Genomic DNA, 20555 nt, shown 5'->3' on the forward strand with positions numbered 1-20555 from the left:
TTGACCAAGCTCTGACTTTCCTCACTCATTGACTTGAATAGCTGATCATCAAGAAATATCCAAAGGTATAAGTGGAATGACACAATAGACAAAGATCTGACACTTCTCTGTTATCTTTAACATCCAGAAAAATGATTGATACTTACTGACCACAAAAGCTTCATTCCATTCATTAGAATTAGGTCCATACATACCAATGATGGATTTATAGAGCTGGTCCCATGCTGCTGTGTTGTCTCCCAGCCAGTGTCCTGCCCAGCGTCCTGAAGAGGGAAAGGTTGAGCGAGTGATCACGATTCCTCTCTCTCCTGTGGCCTCTTGCACAGCTCTGCTCAGGGAAGAAAAATAAGATGTGGGAGCCAATCTGGAGGTTGCCTGAGGGCTTCCTCCATCAGAAAACTTCTGCAGCTGAGACTCTAAGCTGAAGATCTTCTCCCTAGCTAACAAAAGTGGACAAGTAAAAAAATCAGAGCCACAGTACAATCTGTACCCAATGTCCCAGGTAAAAAAACTTAGAACCATGATGTATTGTATGTTATATATGAATTCCAGATAATTTAAAAATATTTTATTTAGACTGAAATAAGTATATCAGGGGATGGGGTTTCATTTTCTTCAGTTCTTTAATGGATTTACCTCCTTGATGATGCATCACCATTGACTAATTCAGGTGAATTCCCATTATGTGAACACACAAAAAGACTGTTTAGTTTGAGGGCAAGAAAGAGAAGAGCAAAGTCTTTTTGCTGGACATTTGTTACAACTTGGGGACCATCCATCTTTTGCCAAAAACCCCAGTTCTATCCATCTACCACTTGCTCTATGGGCCTCAGGGAGAGGGAGGCAGGGACTCACTCATATGTGGGCTTTGTCTGGGACCAGCCATAGAGACTGTGCACATCATAGTGCCGCACTGGGCTTCCATCAGGCAGGAACTGCTGACCTTCCATGCACAGGGTCATACTGCTCAGGCCGCTGTCTCTTGACTCCAGATCTGAGGAAAGAGATACAATGATGTGAGAGTCCCCCTACTTGCCATCTGGTGGCAGAGAAGGAGGCGTCTGGAGCTGAGGGGAAGAGAGAGGGTGGAGTATGAGTTTGGGATAGAAGAGCAGGTCAGAGCTAGAGGATGTAAACCCTTGAACACCATACCACAGAACTTAAGCTCCAATAAGAAATGGAAAGCTGATGATGCTTTGAGAGCATGCACTATAGACTGGAATTTAGAGCTAGAAAGAATCTCAGAGATAGGCTAAGTCCAACCCTCTTGTGTTATAGATGAAGAAACAAAGGCCCAGATTGTTAAATGACAGCTACAAGATTAGAAAAACTAATATGCAGGAGAGCTGAGATTTGAACCTAAGTCTTCTGACTCCAAATACAGTGTTCTTTCCACTATTTCATAGGTTGAAATGCTCATATCTGTGTAACAAAAAACATTAAGCTGCTGAAGTAGGAGATCAATTAGAGGGGAGAGTTTAGAGGTAGAGACATCAATCTGTAAGCTTTTATAATAAACATGGTAAGAAAAACTTTAATGACTGAATTAGAGCAGGGGTAGCTGGAATTGTTAGAAGTACAATATTTTAGTTTACTAGAAACAACCAAAAATAAGAAGGAAGGAGATTGGTATTCCATTCTTGCCTATACCACCAAGTGGGTATGTGACCATTTCACCTCCATGGCTCCCAGTTTCCTTAACAAGAGACCTAAATCATATTATATTTCATTTCCATAGTGTTCTAAGTTCAAAATGGAGGCAACCTGGTGTCATGGATAGAAGGCCAGCCTTAGAGCCAAGAATATCTCAGTCCCAATCTGACACATAGCTGTCATAGTGTGACCCTGAATAAATCATATAATTTATCAGTTCTCCCAGCCAACTCTCTAAGACTAAAAGCTACAAATGTGTTGACAATCCGTGTCCAGGTAGGAAGTTTCTGTACTGGAAATTCTATATACTGTACACACAGATACAGATCACTGTGCCTTCTAACCCCTTTCCTCATAATGATAATATAAATATTCATTTGAATCTCCTAAAAGTCGTATGGTGCAAAGAGTACAAATACAGGGTGTTTCCAAAGTTTCCGTTTAGTTTTAAGACTTTGGGGACACCCTGTATCATATTAGCACTTAATTTATGAGGAAACTTTAGTCATGGTCCTATGGATAAGTGATAGAATCATGGATGCAAATTCAGGTCTCCTGGCTGCAATTTCAGTACTCTAGGCCCTACATCAGATTCTAAGATCCCGTCTTGATCTAAGGTTCTGGACTCACTATTTAGAAATGGAATTGATACAATTTAGATACGTGGGATACAAAGAAGTCAAAAGTTTAAAGAATGAATTAATGGGGAAAATGGGAAAACCATTGACAGAGATAGAAAAGTCAGGGACAACATATAGAGGAACAAAAACAAGGAATCCTCTTACAGATATAGAGCTTGAGGTACTGACAGAACATCTATGTGAAAATGTCTGTTAGGCAATTCAGGATTCACCTCTAAAATTCAGGGGGGAAAATGCAGCACTAAAGACATAAATTTGGGAGCTCTTCAATTAGATATATAAGTTGGAAGCAAAGGGACTGAGTGAGATTGTCAAAGGAAATAGTAGAAATGGTAGAAGGACTCAGAGTCAGTAAGCCTTGATGTGAGACCTTGTTCTGTTAAACAAATCACTTTTGGGCTAATGCTATAAAACAAGGGGGTGGAACTAGAGTAGCCCTGAAGTCCCTATTAGCTCTAAGATTACTAGTATATTCTGGTATAGAGAGAAAGAAAGGAAAAGAGAAAACATCCAAACAGAGCCTTTGGCAAATCTCTGTGTTAAGAAGGTAGAAAGAACACATTAAGAAAAGCAAAAAGACAAAAAAAAGGTTAAAGATGAGAGAGGAGATTCAAAAGAATTGGATTTAAGGGAAGCCAAAGACAGAAAGCATCAAGAAATTACAGGTATCAACAGTGTCAATGCTAAAAAGAAATTAAGAATAAAAAGGAATGAGTAAAAGCCAATGCATTAGACCCCAAAGAAAAATTTGAAAGAACAGTTTTTGGAATAGTAGTGGGGTTCTTGGAAGCTAGACACAGCAAGCCTCTTGATGTCTTGGCAATCTCCTCTCCCAGACTTCCTTCTAAGGACTGTAAGCCTAGGTAAATTATTAAGGATTTGGCTTTCAATGATTTGACTAATGATAAAACATCACACAAATTCACTATATACCCTGAATGATACTACTAATTATTCTGTCCCTCAGAAGCATGTAAACAATGCTCTGTCCTGGACTTTTTTTTTTATAAGATTCATTATTTGAAACCTCATTTGCTGTCAACACTAGGTATATAATTACCAAAAGAATATAGTAATCAAGGTAATATGAGATGAAAAATAAGCATTCTTATTCTACGGTTATCAATGGTTATTCACAGGCAACTGATCTCCCTGCCTCCGGTTTCCCTTCCGCCATACCCTCCCAAATAAAAATAAAAATTAAAAAAACAAACAATTGAGTTGGATGAGTTGAAATTAAAATGACACCTTCACCATCACAGAAGAGCCACACAGAATATTTCTAGGGGAATTTTCAGCCTGAAATTCTTCAGATATATTTCTTCTCCTATCTGAGAAAGATATCATGGCACTACAGCCAATAAAACTGAACTGGGCTAAAATCCATTGAAGATTGAGGGCAAAATTGGACTATTGAGAATCCCTTTCAGGCTTTCACTATACTTTCAAAATTAAATAAAGCTTTTGCCTCAACAAAAATCAAGATCTGCCTAATGGAGCTAGTCATTTCTTCCCAAACTCCTCTTTGTAGACTTGACATCCCATTGTAGAAATCACCATAGAAGAATCTAGATAACTTAGCCTGCTAGTGTCCTTATTCCCAGAGAAATGACTGCGCCCATGCTAGGCTGCAAGTAAGTCATGGTCTTAGGTCTCTTCAACAAGAGCCTAAGTAACATTCTTCCAAACAGAAAGTAAAATGTACTTACAAGGCATATATGGAGGATGGTTGAGCGTGGTATCCCTACAGCCTGGAGGAGCTGCCCCATTCACAAAGCTTGCAGGTTCATTCATGTCCTAAAAATAGAAAATAATGCTATGTTTTTATGTATATGCATATTTATGTACACATATATTGTTGGTAACATAATCATACTTTCATATGGTACACATATGCACAAATATGCATCATGATAACAGCATTTGTATAGTATTTGAAGTTTTACAGTTTTAAATGTGGTATTTCATTTAACAACTCTGTGAAATAAGTGCTATTATTTTCCCCAGTTCACAGATCAGGAAATCGAGGCTGACAAGTCAAGCAGCTTGCCCACGGTTACCCAGAGAGTGAGTGTCTAAAGCCAGATGTGAATTTAGCTCATCACAGCTCCAAGTCTAGCTCTCAGTCCACTATACTACCTTGCTGCCTACTTAGATTTGTGTATGTGTTAATCACCCCATGTCACCTCTGGTAATATTGATACACTCAGCATGTGGAGGCACTAGTGATGCAAGGTTGATTAAAATGCTAATAGAAATCACTTGGAAGGATCAAGCTATAGTTCCTGTCAGGCCATGCAGGAGAATCAAATACATTCGTTGGAATAATTGAGCTTGCTCCAGTAAAAGCAAGACTAAATCTCTTCAACTTGTAGTGTATTAATTAAACAGATTTCAAGCCACAGAATTTAATGTGAATTTTTGCTGGGATATAGTTAGGACCGTTGCCTGCCATGATGGTGCATGACTATAATAATGGTATGGTTGATGGATCCATTGAACTCAGTTATAGCAGGGCTACAGCTACTTGAATGTGAGCCTTCCCCACCCATTCCACCAGGAGTAGAAGCTGTCAAGCTGACTGAGGAGGAGTGGATCAGCCCAGGTCAGAAACAGAGCAGGTCAGTTTTCATGGCAATCAGTAGTGGGATCAGGCCCATGAGAGGATATTACTTTTCCAGCCTAGGCAAGATAGGGCCACCCCACAAAAACAAGAAAACAAAGGTATTCATGCTTATTCAAATAAAGGAAGTCCAAAAAAAGTGATAAAGAAAATCTTTCTCATCCTTTAGCTCCTGAACACCAATTACACACATACATGGCAATGCACAATCATATGTAATCTTACAGTATCTATATACACGTATGTACACTTAGATATACACACTTACAATCCACATTCCATCAAACTTCAAGCTCTTCTCTGGCTCAGTGGGATTGCTGTAGAGTTCTAGCATTTCCCTCTTCCACCACATGGCTGTTGAATTACGGAAAAAGTCTGGGAAGGCAACGTGAGCTCTGTATATCTGTAAAGATGAAGCACAACCCCAGGGCAGATACAGTCAGGTCAATGACAAGAATTTATTTTGCAACAAGTACAAATAACTTCTGAAAAAGCTCAATGTGTTTTAGAATATTAAAAGGCAACTGAATACTTATAGAAGAAAGACAAAATTTTAGAGTTGGAAAGGTTAGTCCAACTAAAAATGAAAGGAATCTCTCCTATTACATAACTGAAAATTTTTTATCCACTCTCTGTCTACTTAAAGACTTCTAAGGAGGGGTAACCTACCACTTCTAGAAGCAGTCCATTCCACTCTAGACAGCTCTAATTGTTAGAAATATTTTTGTGTGACAATAAGCCTAAATTTGCCTGTTTGAAATTTGTACCCATTGCTCCTGGATCTGGCCTCTTAGGACACATATGATCCCTTCTTCTACATGAAGAAACGCTTGTGTTTTGAGATAACAGTACCCAATATTCCAGTGGTCTGCTTTTCAAGCACTAGTCAGACCCTACAATTCCAAGATTAGAAGAAATTGGGTATATTCACAATGGTATGACTTTAGACCATCGAAGAGATGATCCCCCATTCTTAGAATGTTCTTCCTTTTCCAGCAAATTCTTATAATCATTAGCTTCATTCGAAGCTCAACTCAGGTGCCATGTCTCTTATTGAGCCTTTTCAGAGCCTCCTCAAATTATCTTGAATTTGCTTCCTTCCACAAAAACATGTACTTTCCTTCCCCCAAAAGGCAGTAGTAGTTAGTCCGGTCCCATATCTGCCCAGCCATTTTCTAACCAAGAATTGTTGACTGACTAGTGAGACAATACCTGATAATAAAGCTCTCTTAGGAAGCTATGTCTGCAATTCCAGATAGACAGGTGTCTAGGTAAAAATATTATGGCTCCATTAAAACCTTCTGACTGGTGCCACTAAACACTGGGAAAAGGAAAACATGGCATGACCTCTATCCTTTGTAGGCAATGATTTCATTTTTTCTTTGTACAATGCTTTATACATACAAGGAACTTAATATGTGAATTAAATCAGGTTTTATGATCTATAGACATTTATCCATGATATATGTGTGTGTTTGTATCTTTGTGACTCAGAGTACTAAATAATCTACAACTCTATGGAAAGTATTTGTAAACCATAACATTTGCATATCATTGAGCCTTAAAACCATCCTGTGAAGTAGGTACAACTTATTACCTCCATTTTACTGTTGAGGAAACTGAGGTTCATCAATGTTAAGTAATTTTCCCATAATAACATAGCTGGCAAGTGTCATAGGTAAGATCAGGACTAAGGTCTTTCTGGTTCCAAGTTCAGGACTTTCTCCATTGTGTCAAGCATATTAATACAAATTAATTAAATGCTATGTGATTAATTAGTATTTGTTGATCCAAATTGAATCAATTTTTAAAAATTTAGCAGGTGGTGATTATGCCTGAGGCACTGTGCTAGGTGGTAGGGATGCAAAAATAAAAGCAAAAAAATAGCCCATATCTTTAAGGGGCTATATAGAGATGCAAATTCAAGATCATTTGAGGAAGCTCTGAAAAGGCTCAGTAAAAGAAGTGGCCCCTGAGCTGAACCCTGAATGAAGCTAAAGATTATCAGAGTTTACTGGAAAAGGAAGGACATTCTAAGAATAGGGGACAGCCTTTAAGATGATAGGTTGAAGGAAGATGGAATGTTGGGATTAAATTACAGCTGATATGTTAGTTTGGACAAAACACAGAGTACATGAAGGTAATTAATATGAAATCAATCTGGGAAGGAAGATCATAAACAGTTTATGGTGATATTAAAATACTAGACTGAAAGGACAACATTTTATCCTAAAAGTAATAGAAAGTCATTGACAATTTTAAAGAAAAGGGTGATATCATAGAACTTGTGGTTTTTTTGGAGTAGTATTTTGGCAACTGTGTGAAGCATAGATTGGGGAAGAGTAAGAATGGAAGGCCAGGAAACCATTTGGGAAGCTAATTAAATAATCCAGGCAAGAGGTAATGAGGGTGAAATCTATGAGGACAGAATGAGTCATATGGGAGAACTGTGGAGGAAGCGGAATTGACAAGACTTGGCCAAGTCAGGAAAAGGGAAATATGGAAGGTAACCACAGGGTTGGGGATTGATGCTACCTAGCTATAATATTCCAGACCCTGCTGAATATGTTTAACCTTTGATGATCAGGGAAAGTTCTTTTTTCTTATGCATGTGAATAATTTGTATAATGTGCCCCACAATGCCCATAAAAATACAGGGAGAGCCAGTGGAGTTGGTCTGACCGAGCATGGTTAATTAGGGTATAGTCCTTTGTGTTTCCAAGCCTGTCTGGAAGGAGAAGACTAGACTGAAGCATAAGATAATCTAATTGAGTAGAGTCAGACAATGACAACTCAGAGCTATAATCTCTCTCCCTATTAAAGTTACACATTAATCTTAGTTCTACCTTCTGAACTCTTCAATAAAAGCTAGCTAGAGAACCCAGGCTCAGGCTCAAATTCAGAAAAATAATGTCTAGAATGTCTTTTAACCTAAATTTGGAGTTTAAATTGGTCAATGGAACAGAATAACCCTCTGTTCATTTATTCATTTAATATATGTCCAATTAGAACACCAGGGCCAGCACAGTCATGAAAAACAGAATTTCAACCTTCTCCATAGCTTTAGTCCTTGAACAATTTTAATGGTAGAGTTCTTCTTCCTATAACCATAAGCACTATATCCCAAATTAACAAAAGTTTTACCTCCACTTGAGTGTTCCAATCAATAGATGAATCGACAGTGACATTGGGCAAATCTGGCCAGACCTTTAGAGAAAGAAAAAGGAAAGGGAAAAAAAAACATTAAAAATAATACCTTAGCATGGTATTTCCCAAGAAAGAGTAAATCTTGGGTCTGGGAGTACATAACTGGCACATTTCATGAAAGTCTAGGGAGAAAAAAAAGGAGACCCTGGAATCAATCTTGCTAGAGGAAACTTCCTAGTGCCCCCTCTCCCCCCAGTCCCTGACCCATGTGCTCTTGCACACACACACACACACACACACACACACACAGTCTCTGTCAATTGTCCTATCCTCCTGGATTCTCTCTTCTCCTTTGCTTTTTCTGACTGTTCTATTCTGGTTCTCCTCTTCCGGATCATCATCAAAGTCCTCTCCCCCTTGTTGTGAGTGTTCCTCAAGCCTCTGTACTGGACCCTGTCCTTTTCTAACTTTGAACCTCCTCAGTAATATCATCAATCTCACAGGCTCGAATTTCATCTCTACATAAATGATTCCTCTATACAGATAGCCTTCCTATCTCTCCCGAGCTCCAGCTCTACATAGCAAATTACTTGTCGGCTATCCCCCATAGGCATCTCAAACTCCACATGCACAAAATGAAAATCATTAAGGAAAAGTTCCTAAACCCATTTCTCTTTCAAACTTCTCTATTTCTGCTAAAGAGAACAATATCTCATCAGTTGCATTGGTCTGTAACCTAAGAGTCAAAAGAAACCCTTCCCTCTCCCTCCTCAGCCTACTCCCATCTCCAATTTCATTGCCAAGTCTAACGTCACACAATTTCTCTAGAATCCAGTCTCTTCTCTACATTCACATGGTTACTATTCTCATCCTGGCCACCATCACTGTCACCTCGATCTAGCCTGTTGTAGTATCCTATCATGGCAGCCTCTTAGCCGGACTCCTAGCTTCTAGTCACTCCCCTCTTCTATTCTACCCTGGTGCCTCTTGGATAAAAATGTAAGTTCCTTTGGGCTTTTAAAACTCTTAATAATCTTGCACTAGACTACCTTTCCAGGCTTATTGCAAATGTTTCTGCAATCTACATTCTGGTAAAATTTACTTGCTGTTCCTGAAACATAGCATTCCATCTCCTGAATCCATACATTTTTGTAGGTTGTCTCCATGCTTAGAACAAACTCTACCTCTAACTTTCTCACTCTTTTTAGAATTCCTAACTTGTTCAAAGCTCATCATATGGATTCCCCTATAGGAAGCCTTTCCTTATTCCTTAATCATTGTTGCTTTCTTCTCCTTCTGAAAATGTTACGTTTATGCTAATCCATTTATGTGCTCTGCTCTCTACCCTACCCCCAAATAGAATATGAGCTCTCTAAGGGCAGGGGATGATTTTTTTGTCATTGTATTTCCACCATCTAGCACAATTACTTAGTAGGAGCTTAATTAGCTTAGATTATATTTAGCATAAAGACACTGACATTCCTTCATGTTTGTATCCATAAAATGGAATCAGTGTCTACTCCCAAACTCTACCTTTCCCCAGATAATGTCACTGTCATCTGGCCATTTGATGAACACATTATCCTGGAGTCCACGAGTGAATGCAGGATATGGCTGGGTCTCATTGCCAGAAATGGCTGGGTCCTGGAATCAAAGGAGAAGAGTTACTTGGGAAAATGATGGTATCAGAGATAGAACTACTAAGGATAATAGCAATCCTTCACAGAGGAAAAAAGAATCACTAGCAAGATCTGAGAGCTTCACACTGAATTTCAGAGCTGCTATGAATTCTGGGAAATATATGTCTCTTCTGTTCAGTATTCTTAACTATAACATAGTGGTCAGCACATTCCACCACAATTACCCTGACTTCCCCAGACCTAGTCACACACCAGAATAATGATGACTCTCATCCCAGCCTCCTTCATTCGATTGATCAGACTGGGAAAGCCAGCAAACTCGGGGCTGAGGGTGAAGTCCAGCTGCCTCTCCATGTAGTCAATGTCTGAGTACTGCACATCCTGGAGGAAAAGAAAAGGAAGGAGGCTGAGTGCCACTTTAAAAAAACATAACATGCTTAATTCTCCATTAGGCCATTAATCATCCATTATATGTTGCATTTTCCCTTCCATGATGAGTTCCACACTGCCATCCCCTAACATTCCTTCACTGCCTCTCCCCACTATCAGTTGGCATACATTCAGATTATTCAAAATGATGTTAATTAACTCAGATAAAAAACAGTGAGTAAAGCGATTCTAGAAGAAAAATATCATAACATTCCAAAATGAAAAAGAAAGTTCTTTGAGTTGTCTATGTCATTATTCTACTAAGCAAATACTACATATTTCTGTCCTCAATTAACGTAATAAAAAGCCAATAAAAGGAAAAGGAAGAGTCATACATAAGGGATCTGGGCTGCCACCATAGCATCATAAAGTTCAGCAATTTCAGCATCATTCTGGTATCCATAGCGACAGAGTTGGAACCCTAAGGCCCAGTAAGGTGTCATCACTGGCCTCCCGACCAACTGCAAAAGCAAGAACAGAAAATAATTCAATCAAATAATGTTCCTTGGGGAGGAGAAATGTGTTTGGATCAAACAAAGAACACGTGAAACCTTTTCCTGTAGTTTTGTCTGGCTAAGAGCCATGCAACCCAGGACCTCCATAAGACTATAGAACTATAGAACTATAGGCAGGAAGTACTATGTAGATTTCTAAAAGAAATTCCTTCATTGGGGCATCCTTTTGAGGAATCCTGGGAAATCTCTGCCATCTCTATGCTTTCTAGTGCTTCAGGAGTATGCATTAAAAGTCTCTGTCATCTTGCGGAGGCAAGAAATTGCTTCTGAATTCACTTCATGTCCCTCTAACACTACGATCCAATCCTCAAGAGAGATAAAGATGGTGGCCTCACCAGCAAACTACATAAATCACTGTGCCTTTCACAAGGCTACGTTCATACTTGTTCAATAAATTACTTGATGGATTGCATAACTTCCTACCTCTGTGTACTGCTGAGTGACGAGCTCTGGGGTTGGCCCCAAGACCATGTAAAAGTCCAGAACGCCCCCAGTGGTGCGGTATGTCAGTGCGGGGGTGGGCTGGAAAGTCACATCTGGAAAGAGAAAGCAAGTCTTCAGAGATACAGAATCAAAGATAGCAAAGCTGTACAGAAATCCAGGTCACCTTGGCCAGGCCATATCTAAACAAGAGTTCCCTGTCAGCATCGCACAAAGACGGTCATCCAAATTCCATTTTAATACTTCCAGTGATGGAGGTTTCTCTGGCATCCCATTCTCCCTTTTGACAATTTTAATAACTAAACTTTATCTCCATATGTAAAGCTGAAACCTGTCTCTCTGCGACATTAGACGAAATGGCAAGCCTTCCAGATCCCAACTCTCCAGGAGATTCTCCAGCTAATATCTTTGCTTCCTATCAGTTCTGCTCCTCCATCCCCATTTACCTAACTAGTCTACCTTTCAACACTATGCTACCTGTCACCAAGGCCTGAAAGCTAGCTTCAGGCTTGAAAATCACCTTTGAGTCCTGCCTCTCCTCAGTCCTCATGTCCAGTAACAAAATTCTTCTGATTCTATCTATGTGTGATATCCTAGGTAACTTTTCTTTACTCACCTTCTTCCCTCCCTTCACAAGCCCTTATTACCTCTCTTATTGCCTTGACTCTAGTAACGTACTAGTCTCACCCCACTTCCAATAAATGCTACTTAGTGCTTCCAATTAATCTTGCTAACACAGAGTCCTTAAAATGTCGCTACCCACTAGCTAACTAATGACCTTCAAGCACCTCAGTCTGGCATTCAAAGCCCTTCGCAATCTGGCTCTAACATACCTTTGCAACCACACCTCATATTATTCCCCCTCGTAGACATTATAATCCACCCAAATTGGATTCTGCATAATTCTCTAAGCATGTTTCATACTTTCCCACCTCCTTGCATTTGCTCATATTATTTCCTATTTCTGAAATGCCCTCTCTACTACCCCCATCATCTTTTCCTTTTGAAGTGCTCCCCACTCTTCAAAGATTTCAGTTCTTTTATGAGTCCTGCCCTTATGCTTCCCATCTCCTTGACGAATAAAGGTCAAAAGCGATCTCTCCAAATTCTTATAGCACTTCGTTCATACTTTTTTCATATAGAATCATTTTTTCTTTTCTAATTATTATATATATAAAACATATTATATTATTTATATATAATTATATATGATCACATGTAAAATATATAACAATTGTTTTATATATAAATATATCAGATATGTAATTGTTTTATATATACTTATACACAAAACAATTATATATGTTATTATACATGTATATATTATATACATGTATGTATATACGTATATATGCTTATGTGTATAAAATCTCCATTACTGGACTGTAAGCAGTTTGAAAGAAGGGAATATGTCTTTATCTTTGTCATTGTCATGGTCATTGTTGTTGTTGAGTCATGTTCAGTCACATCCAATTTTTTGTGACCCCCATGGGTTTTCTTAGCAAATTTCCTTCTCAAGATCATTTTACAGATGAGGAAACTGAGGCAAACAGGGTTAATTGACTTGCCCAGGGTCATACAGCTAGTAAGTGTCTGAAGCCACATTTGAACTCAGATCTTCCTGACTCTAGGCTCAGCACCCTATCCACCACACCACCTGGGTGTCTTTATGTTTACATCTCCCTCAATAACGCACATATGGAGAAAAGCTCAAATAATGTTTTTCATGTTAAATGGAATTGGAAATCTGCTGGGACTATCCCATTCAGAGGTTACCCAGAACTATATGGCCCAGGGAGGCCAATTAGGAACCTCCCCTCTTACCCATGGCATTGCTATTGAGTAGGAGCACCCCATGAGCATTGCCATCCTCTTCCAGACCCATGTAATAGGGGTGCACACCATAGGAATTCTTCTTGTACTAGGACAACAGAAGAAGAAAAAAAGATCTTTAGAGACATTTTTTCTCTACTAGAAACCCACACGTAAATGGAGCCCAATGTAGGACCCAGATTCCTCCTTGAAAGTGGTTAAAGGTGTCAGCACCAAAGGACAATGCTCTGTTTCAGAGCAGAACTCAACAGACTTGGGTGAGTTTATTCGAATGAAGCCAGGAGAGGGCACATTGGAACTAATGTGGATAAAGACAGACAGAAATCTCCAAACTGTTCCATCTTTACCCCTGGGGCCTGGTCTCGAGAAAACATTCCCCATGTGTGCCAGGTCATGTTTCTCCGGAATGTTGTATGCTCCGTTTCGCCAAAGCCGTAGATGTAGTGGGATGGGAGGCGGGTGGAGATGCGCAGGAACATGTCATTAAAGGTGAAGCCAGGGACCTGAGAATCCCAACTGAAACCCAAAAGCAGATGTTTATTCTGAGTGAGATATTCTACCATCTTCAAGTATTGTAAATTCCCTTTTTTAAAAAGAATTGATCTTTTAAAATAAAAGGCAATTCTATAACTCAGAAATTACAACATGTCACATGATCCATCGTCCATTTTTCTCCTAACATCCTCAGCTATGTGGGACTGCCTCCAAGCATGTTCCCAAGTATAAATTTTAAAAGGTCTTATGAGAATAGATCCTTCTGAAAGAACTCGCTGGCCTCTTCCATGCCATGCCTTCTCTACCTGGGCCATCACTTTCAATTCATTATCACAGGTTACCTGATGTCCAAACAAAAGCCCTCAGTTTTGATAAGTGGGCTATTGTCTTTTCTTTCTAGGACCACTCCATATCATACTCGAGTATTTATAAGCCCTTCCTTTTCCAGTACCCATTTATACGCTTGCCCCATATAAGCTCCTTAAGGGTAGACACTATCATGCATATATTTATAGTCCAGTACTTAGCACAGGTCCTGACACACTGTAAACACTTAAGAAATGCTCTGTCTATCTATCTATGTTCTAAAAACTGAACCCAGACTATCACTTTAGGATCGCTTTTCATAATAACAACTCAATTTACATAGACCTCTAAACTTTATGAAATACTTTCCTTGAAATTATTTCATGAAGGAGGTAATGCAAGGTTTATTATTCCCACTGTATTGATGATGAAACAGCATCAGAGAGGCTCCGTGATTTTTCTGGGGTGGTAATGTTATATAAATAATAAGCATAGGTACTAGCTCTCAAGCTAGTCTCAGCAAAAATTAATTTTTCAGGAATCAGAAGTCAGCTATCCTTCAATTTCATACCAAACTGGTTCTACTCACATTACTGTGCCGGTGCTTCGGCGTTGGATCTCAATCCCAAAAGGATCACTCCTTATGAAAACTTCATAAAGTCGATTCTCAGAGGTGCTGGAGGGAGAGCTAGGGATGTTGAGGGGCACTGGGACCTCATACCTTTTGCTATTGGCATCATAGATCTAGAATGAGAAAACAAATTGTTCTAGCTTGAAGAAAAAACTGTTAGTCAAAGTCATTGAATCCTAACATTCCAGAGTCATGGACCTGGTTCATGAAACAAGAAAAAGAAATTTACCTTAAACTGCAGCATATCATTCTTATGGTAGGTGACATCCAAGCGGAGAGGGTTCACGGGGGTAGAGGGCAGGTTGGAAGCATACAGACTTGAATTTAAGAAGAGATCAGCAGTAACCCCCAAGGAGTTGTACTGAATGTTACTGACAGAGTAGAAGAAATTGGTGATATAGCAGCTAGGAACTCCTGGAGAACCGGGTAACTGAAAAACAAGGCCAGGGTCAGATAAGGATGAATGCTTGCACAGACTGAAGTTTGGCTGGTAATTTATTTCTGTCCGATTATCATTTGGTAACAATGTAAATTTATGTCTTCCCGCAACATAAAGATTTACTAAGATACTCAAGCCTCCTAACCCAAATACATCCTAAACATAAATCCTGGTGATTCCTTCCTTTTGTGAGTCCCCATTAATGACTGGGAGCATGTAGGTGGTAAATCTAACCTTAGGATCATTGTAATCTTATTTCTTTGAGATTTCTTTGTCATTTGTAATTATTATGCCAATTACCTCCCAGACACAACCACGAGCTGTGCAGTTTTCTTCAGAGACTGACTGGTCCTCAGGATAACAGTCTATTTTGTCTACATCCCTATATTTGAAACTCCATTCCAAAGTGTATTCTTCTCCCAAGGGAAGCTCAAGTCCTGAGATGATAGCAACCTATGGAGAAATCAGGAGAGTGACCAAGAATGTCACACTTCATAGTCAAAGCCATTGTCAAGGCTCTTTCCTCTTTAAATCACTTTCTGTAATGAGGTTCCCTTAAAAGCCCTTCAAAATCGAGAACAAACATCACAGATGCCAGAACAAAGTCTAAAAACTCAGTTAATGTGTGATTGTGAAGACCTCACAGGAAGGACTGCACAGATGTCACTATCTCCTGAAGATATTGTAGCTGTGTCTTCTTACAAACCCAGTTCAAAGCTTATAGCTATGAACTGGGCAAAAGGAAATGATTTGGGATTTATAAATGAGAAAAGGTTATCTGTCATGGTCAGTATGTAGCATTTCTGAAAGGTAGCCTCTTTCTAGTCACATTCTGTGGACATTTTTCTCAGTTCTAAAATCTCATTGACCTCACCTCAGCATTTGAAGCTGAACAATAAACAACATGGATTGGAACTCAATGGGAAGAGCTATTTTGGTTTTAACCTTCTTTAAATTCAATCTTCTCTTAATTTTTCAAATGCTACATTCTGTTGTCCTTCTATTTCTCTGACCACTCCCTTCTGTTTCCTTCACTGTCTCTTTTTCATCTTCTTATTCCTGTTGTTCATTCTTTTCTTCAAAGTTCAGTCCTTAGCTTTCTGATCTTTATGCTCTCAACTTTTTCAAATATTTCTATGTTAGTGACTTTCAAATCTATACCTACCATCCTGACTGAGCTCTGTCTTCTCTCTAATCTCACATTATCAACTTCCTAAGAACATTTCTATGCCTCTAAATCATCTAAAGTTCAATGCATTAAAAACCTAACTTACCATGCTCTTCTCAGAAGAAAGTATCTTCCTCAGTTTCTCCATTACTCCCAATGGCAAATTTCAGTGTCTTTTTCTCTGCACTAATCAGCCCCCAACTGGTAATTCTTTCACCGAAATCTCTCTCGGAATTTTTCCTTACTTCCCATTCTCACTACCCTATTACAAATTCCACTTAATAGTTGGCTATAATAACCTGTTTCACCTCCTCCAACTCCAGGTCTCTTTCCTCTTAATTCATCTCATCCTCCACTGCCAAATCAATATTGTTAAATCACTGCTTTTTATCATATTATATTCTTGTTTGAGAACCTTTTATCACTTCCATTGCCTTAATAAAGCAATTCCAATCTTGGAATCTAACGTCACAAACCTCCATATAAGTAGTTCTATCTCTCATTTTACAAATGAGGAAATTGAAGATCAGAGAGTTTAAGTGACTTGCCTAGTTATTTTGCTTTACCTACTCAACTTTTTTCCCTGATCTTCTCAAAAAATGTTTTTTATGTAAAGCTGCATGGGAAAAAGGGAAAAGAACTCAACTTAAAGTTAGTGGACCCACCTTCAAATCCTACTTACTGCCTTTGGCAAATCCCTTAACTTTTATGAGCTTCAGGTTCTTGCCTTGTAAAATGCTGCTTGGACTAAGTGACCTAAAAACTTAGCTACAAAGGCATCACCTTCTAATTTAACACTTAATGTAATGCTCTCTTCAAGTCTCTGCCAATACCTTTTTTTTGCTACAGACCACATTCTACCTGAATCTCTGTTCCTAGTCCCACAGTCACTTCCAAAACTGCACTGATTTGCATCTCTATCCTTGAGAACATAGATGAGGAGGAAAAGGAGGGGACAAGGATTAAGCTAACTATGAATAGGCTATATGGATTGAGAAAGGGGCTGGATCTGTGATTTGTTGGCATAGGGAACCTTCAGATAAAAAACCTCCCAATGCAGTTTGACATCCCTCTACATTTTATAGTCTTAGGGAGCAGTGAACTAGATATCTTAGACTAATGTTCCTTCAAATTCTATAATATCCCCACCCCTTCTTAGTCCTAGTGACCTCTGCACTTTCATTCTTTCTCATGATCAGATACCCATTCCCCAGTAGATCTCCAAGGTCCCAGTGCTTTAGGGGCTTCACATGGGCTTGGCAAACTGAAGCATCACCAGTCAAAGCATATTTTAGGGGCTGGGGCCTGACATCAAAAAATTGGTCCTTTACCTTTAGATCTTCATTGTAAGTGACAGTAGGAGAAGATGCAATGAGGACATTATTCATCTTCACGCTGATGTTAGTAGGTTCCTCTGTCCCAAGGATTTTAATCTCCTTAAATGCTAAATTATTTGCATCATTGTAAGATTGATGCAAAACCTTCACATCCAAATGGTTCTAGAAGAGATCCAAAAAGGAGACTTTATTATGCATATGGATCCTGAAGTATTTTAAATATTAAATCCCGGGATGGCTTCTCTTTGCCTCCACCCAAAATGAATCTGTGTTGTCTCAAAGTATATCCAAGGAATGTAAATTTTCTTAATACTATCCAGAATGAAACACGTTCATCCATTCATTCATCCCATTCCATTATAATCCATTCATTCACCAGTCCTTTATTTAAGTGTGTAATTTGCCTTTCCTTTTGCTAGGAGTCAGAGAAACCACAAAGATAAATAAGATAGGGATCCCACTCTGAAGAAGTTTACACTTAGGAGAGTACATCTGCTATCAAAATTCACAATGTATTTTCTAATATTAAAAATGATTTTTTGGATCAAATATTCCTGAGGTCCATTAATTTTTTAAAATAATTTGATAACTATATTTCAATATAATTGATTTCCTTTGTAATCCTATAAATTTTGTTACATGCATTTAAAACCTTTACTCTGAGAAATTCATAGACTTCACCAGACTGCAAAAGGAGGCCATGGCACAAAAAAGCTTAAGAATCCCTGATCTAATAAGTAGCCAAAGGCTATGAAGAGGCAACTTTTCGAAAAAAGAAATCAAAACTATGTATAGTCATATAAAAATGTTATAGATCATTATTGATTAGAGAAATGCAAAGTCAAGCAACTTTGAGATATTATGTCACAGCTATCTGATTAGCTAAAATGATAGAAGGGGAAAATGACAAATGTTGAGGGGATGTGGAAAAATTTGGACATTAGTATTCTGTTGGTGGAACTATGAACTAATCCAACCATTTTGGAGAGCAATTTGGAATTATGCCCAAAGAGTTATAAAACTGTATATACCCTTTGACCCAGCAATACCACTGTTAGACCTGTTTCCCAACGTGATCAGGGAAAAAGGAAAAGAACTCCTATGTTCTAAAATATTTATAGCATTTCTCTTTGTGTTGGCAAAGAACTGGAAATTGAGGGGATGCCCACCAATTGGGAAATGGATAAACGAGTTGTGGTATATGGTTTTGATCAAATACTACTGTGGGGGCAGCTAGGTGCTGCAATGAGTAGCCCTGGAATCAGGAGGACATGAGTTCAAATCCGGCCTCAGACACTTGACACACTTACTAGCTGTGTGACCTTGGGCTAGTCACTTAGCCCCAATTGCCCTGCCTTCCCCCTCCAAAAAAAAAGAATACTACTGTGCTGTAAGAAATGATGAATTGGTTGATTTTAGAAAAACATGGAAAAACTTGCATGAAATAATGAAAATTGAAGTAAGCAAAATCAAAAGAACACTGTATACAGTAACAGGAATATTGTTCAAAGAATAATTATGAACAACAAAATTATTCTGAGTGCTTTAAAAACTCAAATCAGCTATAAAGGAAGATGCTATGCACCTCCAGAGAAAGAACTGATAAATACTGACAAAGTACACATAGTTTGGTTTTACATAAATCTGCATCAAATGGCCTTCTCTACTGTGGGGTGGGGAGGGAAGGAGGAAGACAGCTTGGAAATTAAACTGTAACCAAAAAAATAAAAGGGGAAAAAGTGTTAGGAAGAAAAAAAGAATCCCTGATCTGTACTAACAGTCCCTTGCAAAATTTCATATTATATAAATATATACACATATTCATGTTGATATGTATTAATATAAATACATAATATTACATATTACATATCTGAGTGTTGACCATCAACAAGTGCATATACAACACTAAGCACACAAAGACACATATGTACCTATACACACATGCTCATGTTCACACACAGACCTAAACATACACACACACATATACATATATATACACTGTCATGGAACCATTTTTTAAAAGTCACTCACTTGGGTGAACAAAAACTCATGCAAGATGTAGGCACCACTATCTACAGTACCTGAAAGGAAAATAAATAATAGTCAGTCTCTGGACATAGTAGAAATTTTGGATTATAGATACAGAATTATTCATTCATGATGAGACCTAGGAGAACATAGAAGGGAATGAAAATTAATAGTCCTAAACACTAAGCCATCGAGTCCAGAGCCTCAGGCCAGTGTCATTCTCTCCAAAGATTCCTTCCCCCTTGTGCCCTTACCTTAAAAGATTAAACATAAAAATTCCCTCTCAAGTTTCCCCCATGGAGATGCCCCAAGAGTTCAATCTAGAAAGAAAATATTCAGTGCATCGATACCAACCCCAAATGTTCCAGGGACATGTAAATCTTTGCCAAAAAAAAAATACCAGCTTATGAGTGCACTAACTACATAGATGTACTTTCACTGAACGGATGTGCTCACGTTACCAGCAATATTTGGCCATGAACAAGTTTGGGCACATCTTTGATGTTATTCATGTGGGTATTCTCTCCAATAATGCATATTTAAATCCATCTCTGCCTACCTGTCCTTTGTAACTTGTCTATATTCTCCTGTGAGTCTACTGCAAGTGGTTCACCCAACATACTAAGGACCTTTCTCATATTCTCTTGACAATTCCCTTTTGCTCCATGACCAGCCATATTTTTCTTCCTATCTTTTTTTTTACTGGTCAAGGACTTCTCTGATAAGATCAGAAGAATTTCTGGGGGTATACCTACAACTAATTTCAGTGGAAATTTTGCAGACCATAAGTGGTCTGTGAATTAATGGATGAAAACTGTTGGCAAGAGGGAAGATGTTAAAGAGATTGAAAGGTTTCCCTTAACACCTACTGAGAAGTTTCTACTGTCTTCCCCATTATTACATTTGAAAATTAAGGCAAACAGAAAGACAAGGTGCTGAGCATGATCAATTTGTAAGTTAAGCTAGCAGTAACCAATAAATGGGTCAAAGGCTTCACTCAATGACCAAAAGACCACAAGGTAGGGCTTACTAGCCTTCATATAGTTTGGGTAAATACAAGAGAACAAAGAGCAGAATGGGATAAGTGAGAAAACAATTTAATTTGTTACAGGGTAGACAGCATGATGGGGGTAGGGCCAACATGCTTGGCAACATCAAGGAAAGTGGTCTACTACCTGTGTAGGGTCAGTGACCACTTCCCTTTGTCATTAAGGAATACTGATTTATTA

General features: G+C 38.6%; 1 protein-coding gene across 1 annotated transcript in view; it reads right to left on the bottom strand.

Moving 5' to 3' along the window:
* Positions 1–20555, bottom strand: part of LOC118851010 — a 269319-nt gene that overhangs the window by 195770 nt on the left and 52994 nt on the right. The window contains exons 22-37 of the mRNA XM_036760604.1: positions 19330–19379; positions 17293–17460; positions 15094–15246; positions 14584–14784; positions 14313–14467; positions 13270–13438; positions 12914–13010; positions 11072–11184; positions 10469–10594; positions 9957–10085; positions 9598–9708; positions 8062–8124; positions 5186–5320; positions 4004–4091; positions 856–994; positions 195–328 (exon numbers count right to left, since the gene is read on the bottom strand). Of these exons, the coding sequence (XP_036616499.1) occupies positions 195–328; positions 856–994; positions 4004–4091; positions 5186–5320; positions 8062–8124; positions 9598–9708; positions 9957–10085; positions 10469–10594; positions 11072–11184; positions 12914–13010; positions 13270–13438; positions 14313–14467; positions 14584–14784; positions 15094–15246; positions 17293–17460; positions 19330–19379 (2031 nt within the window). The remainder of the gene's footprint in view (positions 1–194; positions 329–855; positions 995–4003; positions 4092–5185; positions 5321–8061; positions 8125–9597; positions 9709–9956; positions 10086–10468; positions 10595–11071; positions 11185–12913; positions 13011–13269; positions 13439–14312; positions 14468–14583; positions 14785–15093; positions 15247–17292; positions 17461–19329; positions 19380–20555) is intronic.

The sequence above is a fragment of the Trichosurus vulpecula genome, chromosome 5 (genome assembly GCF_011100635.1).
Source record: "Trichosurus vulpecula isolate mTriVul1 chromosome 5, mTriVul1.pri, whole genome shotgun sequence".
NCBI classification, from domain to species: Eukaryota; Metazoa; Chordata; class Mammalia; order Diprotodontia; family Phalangeridae; genus Trichosurus; species Trichosurus vulpecula.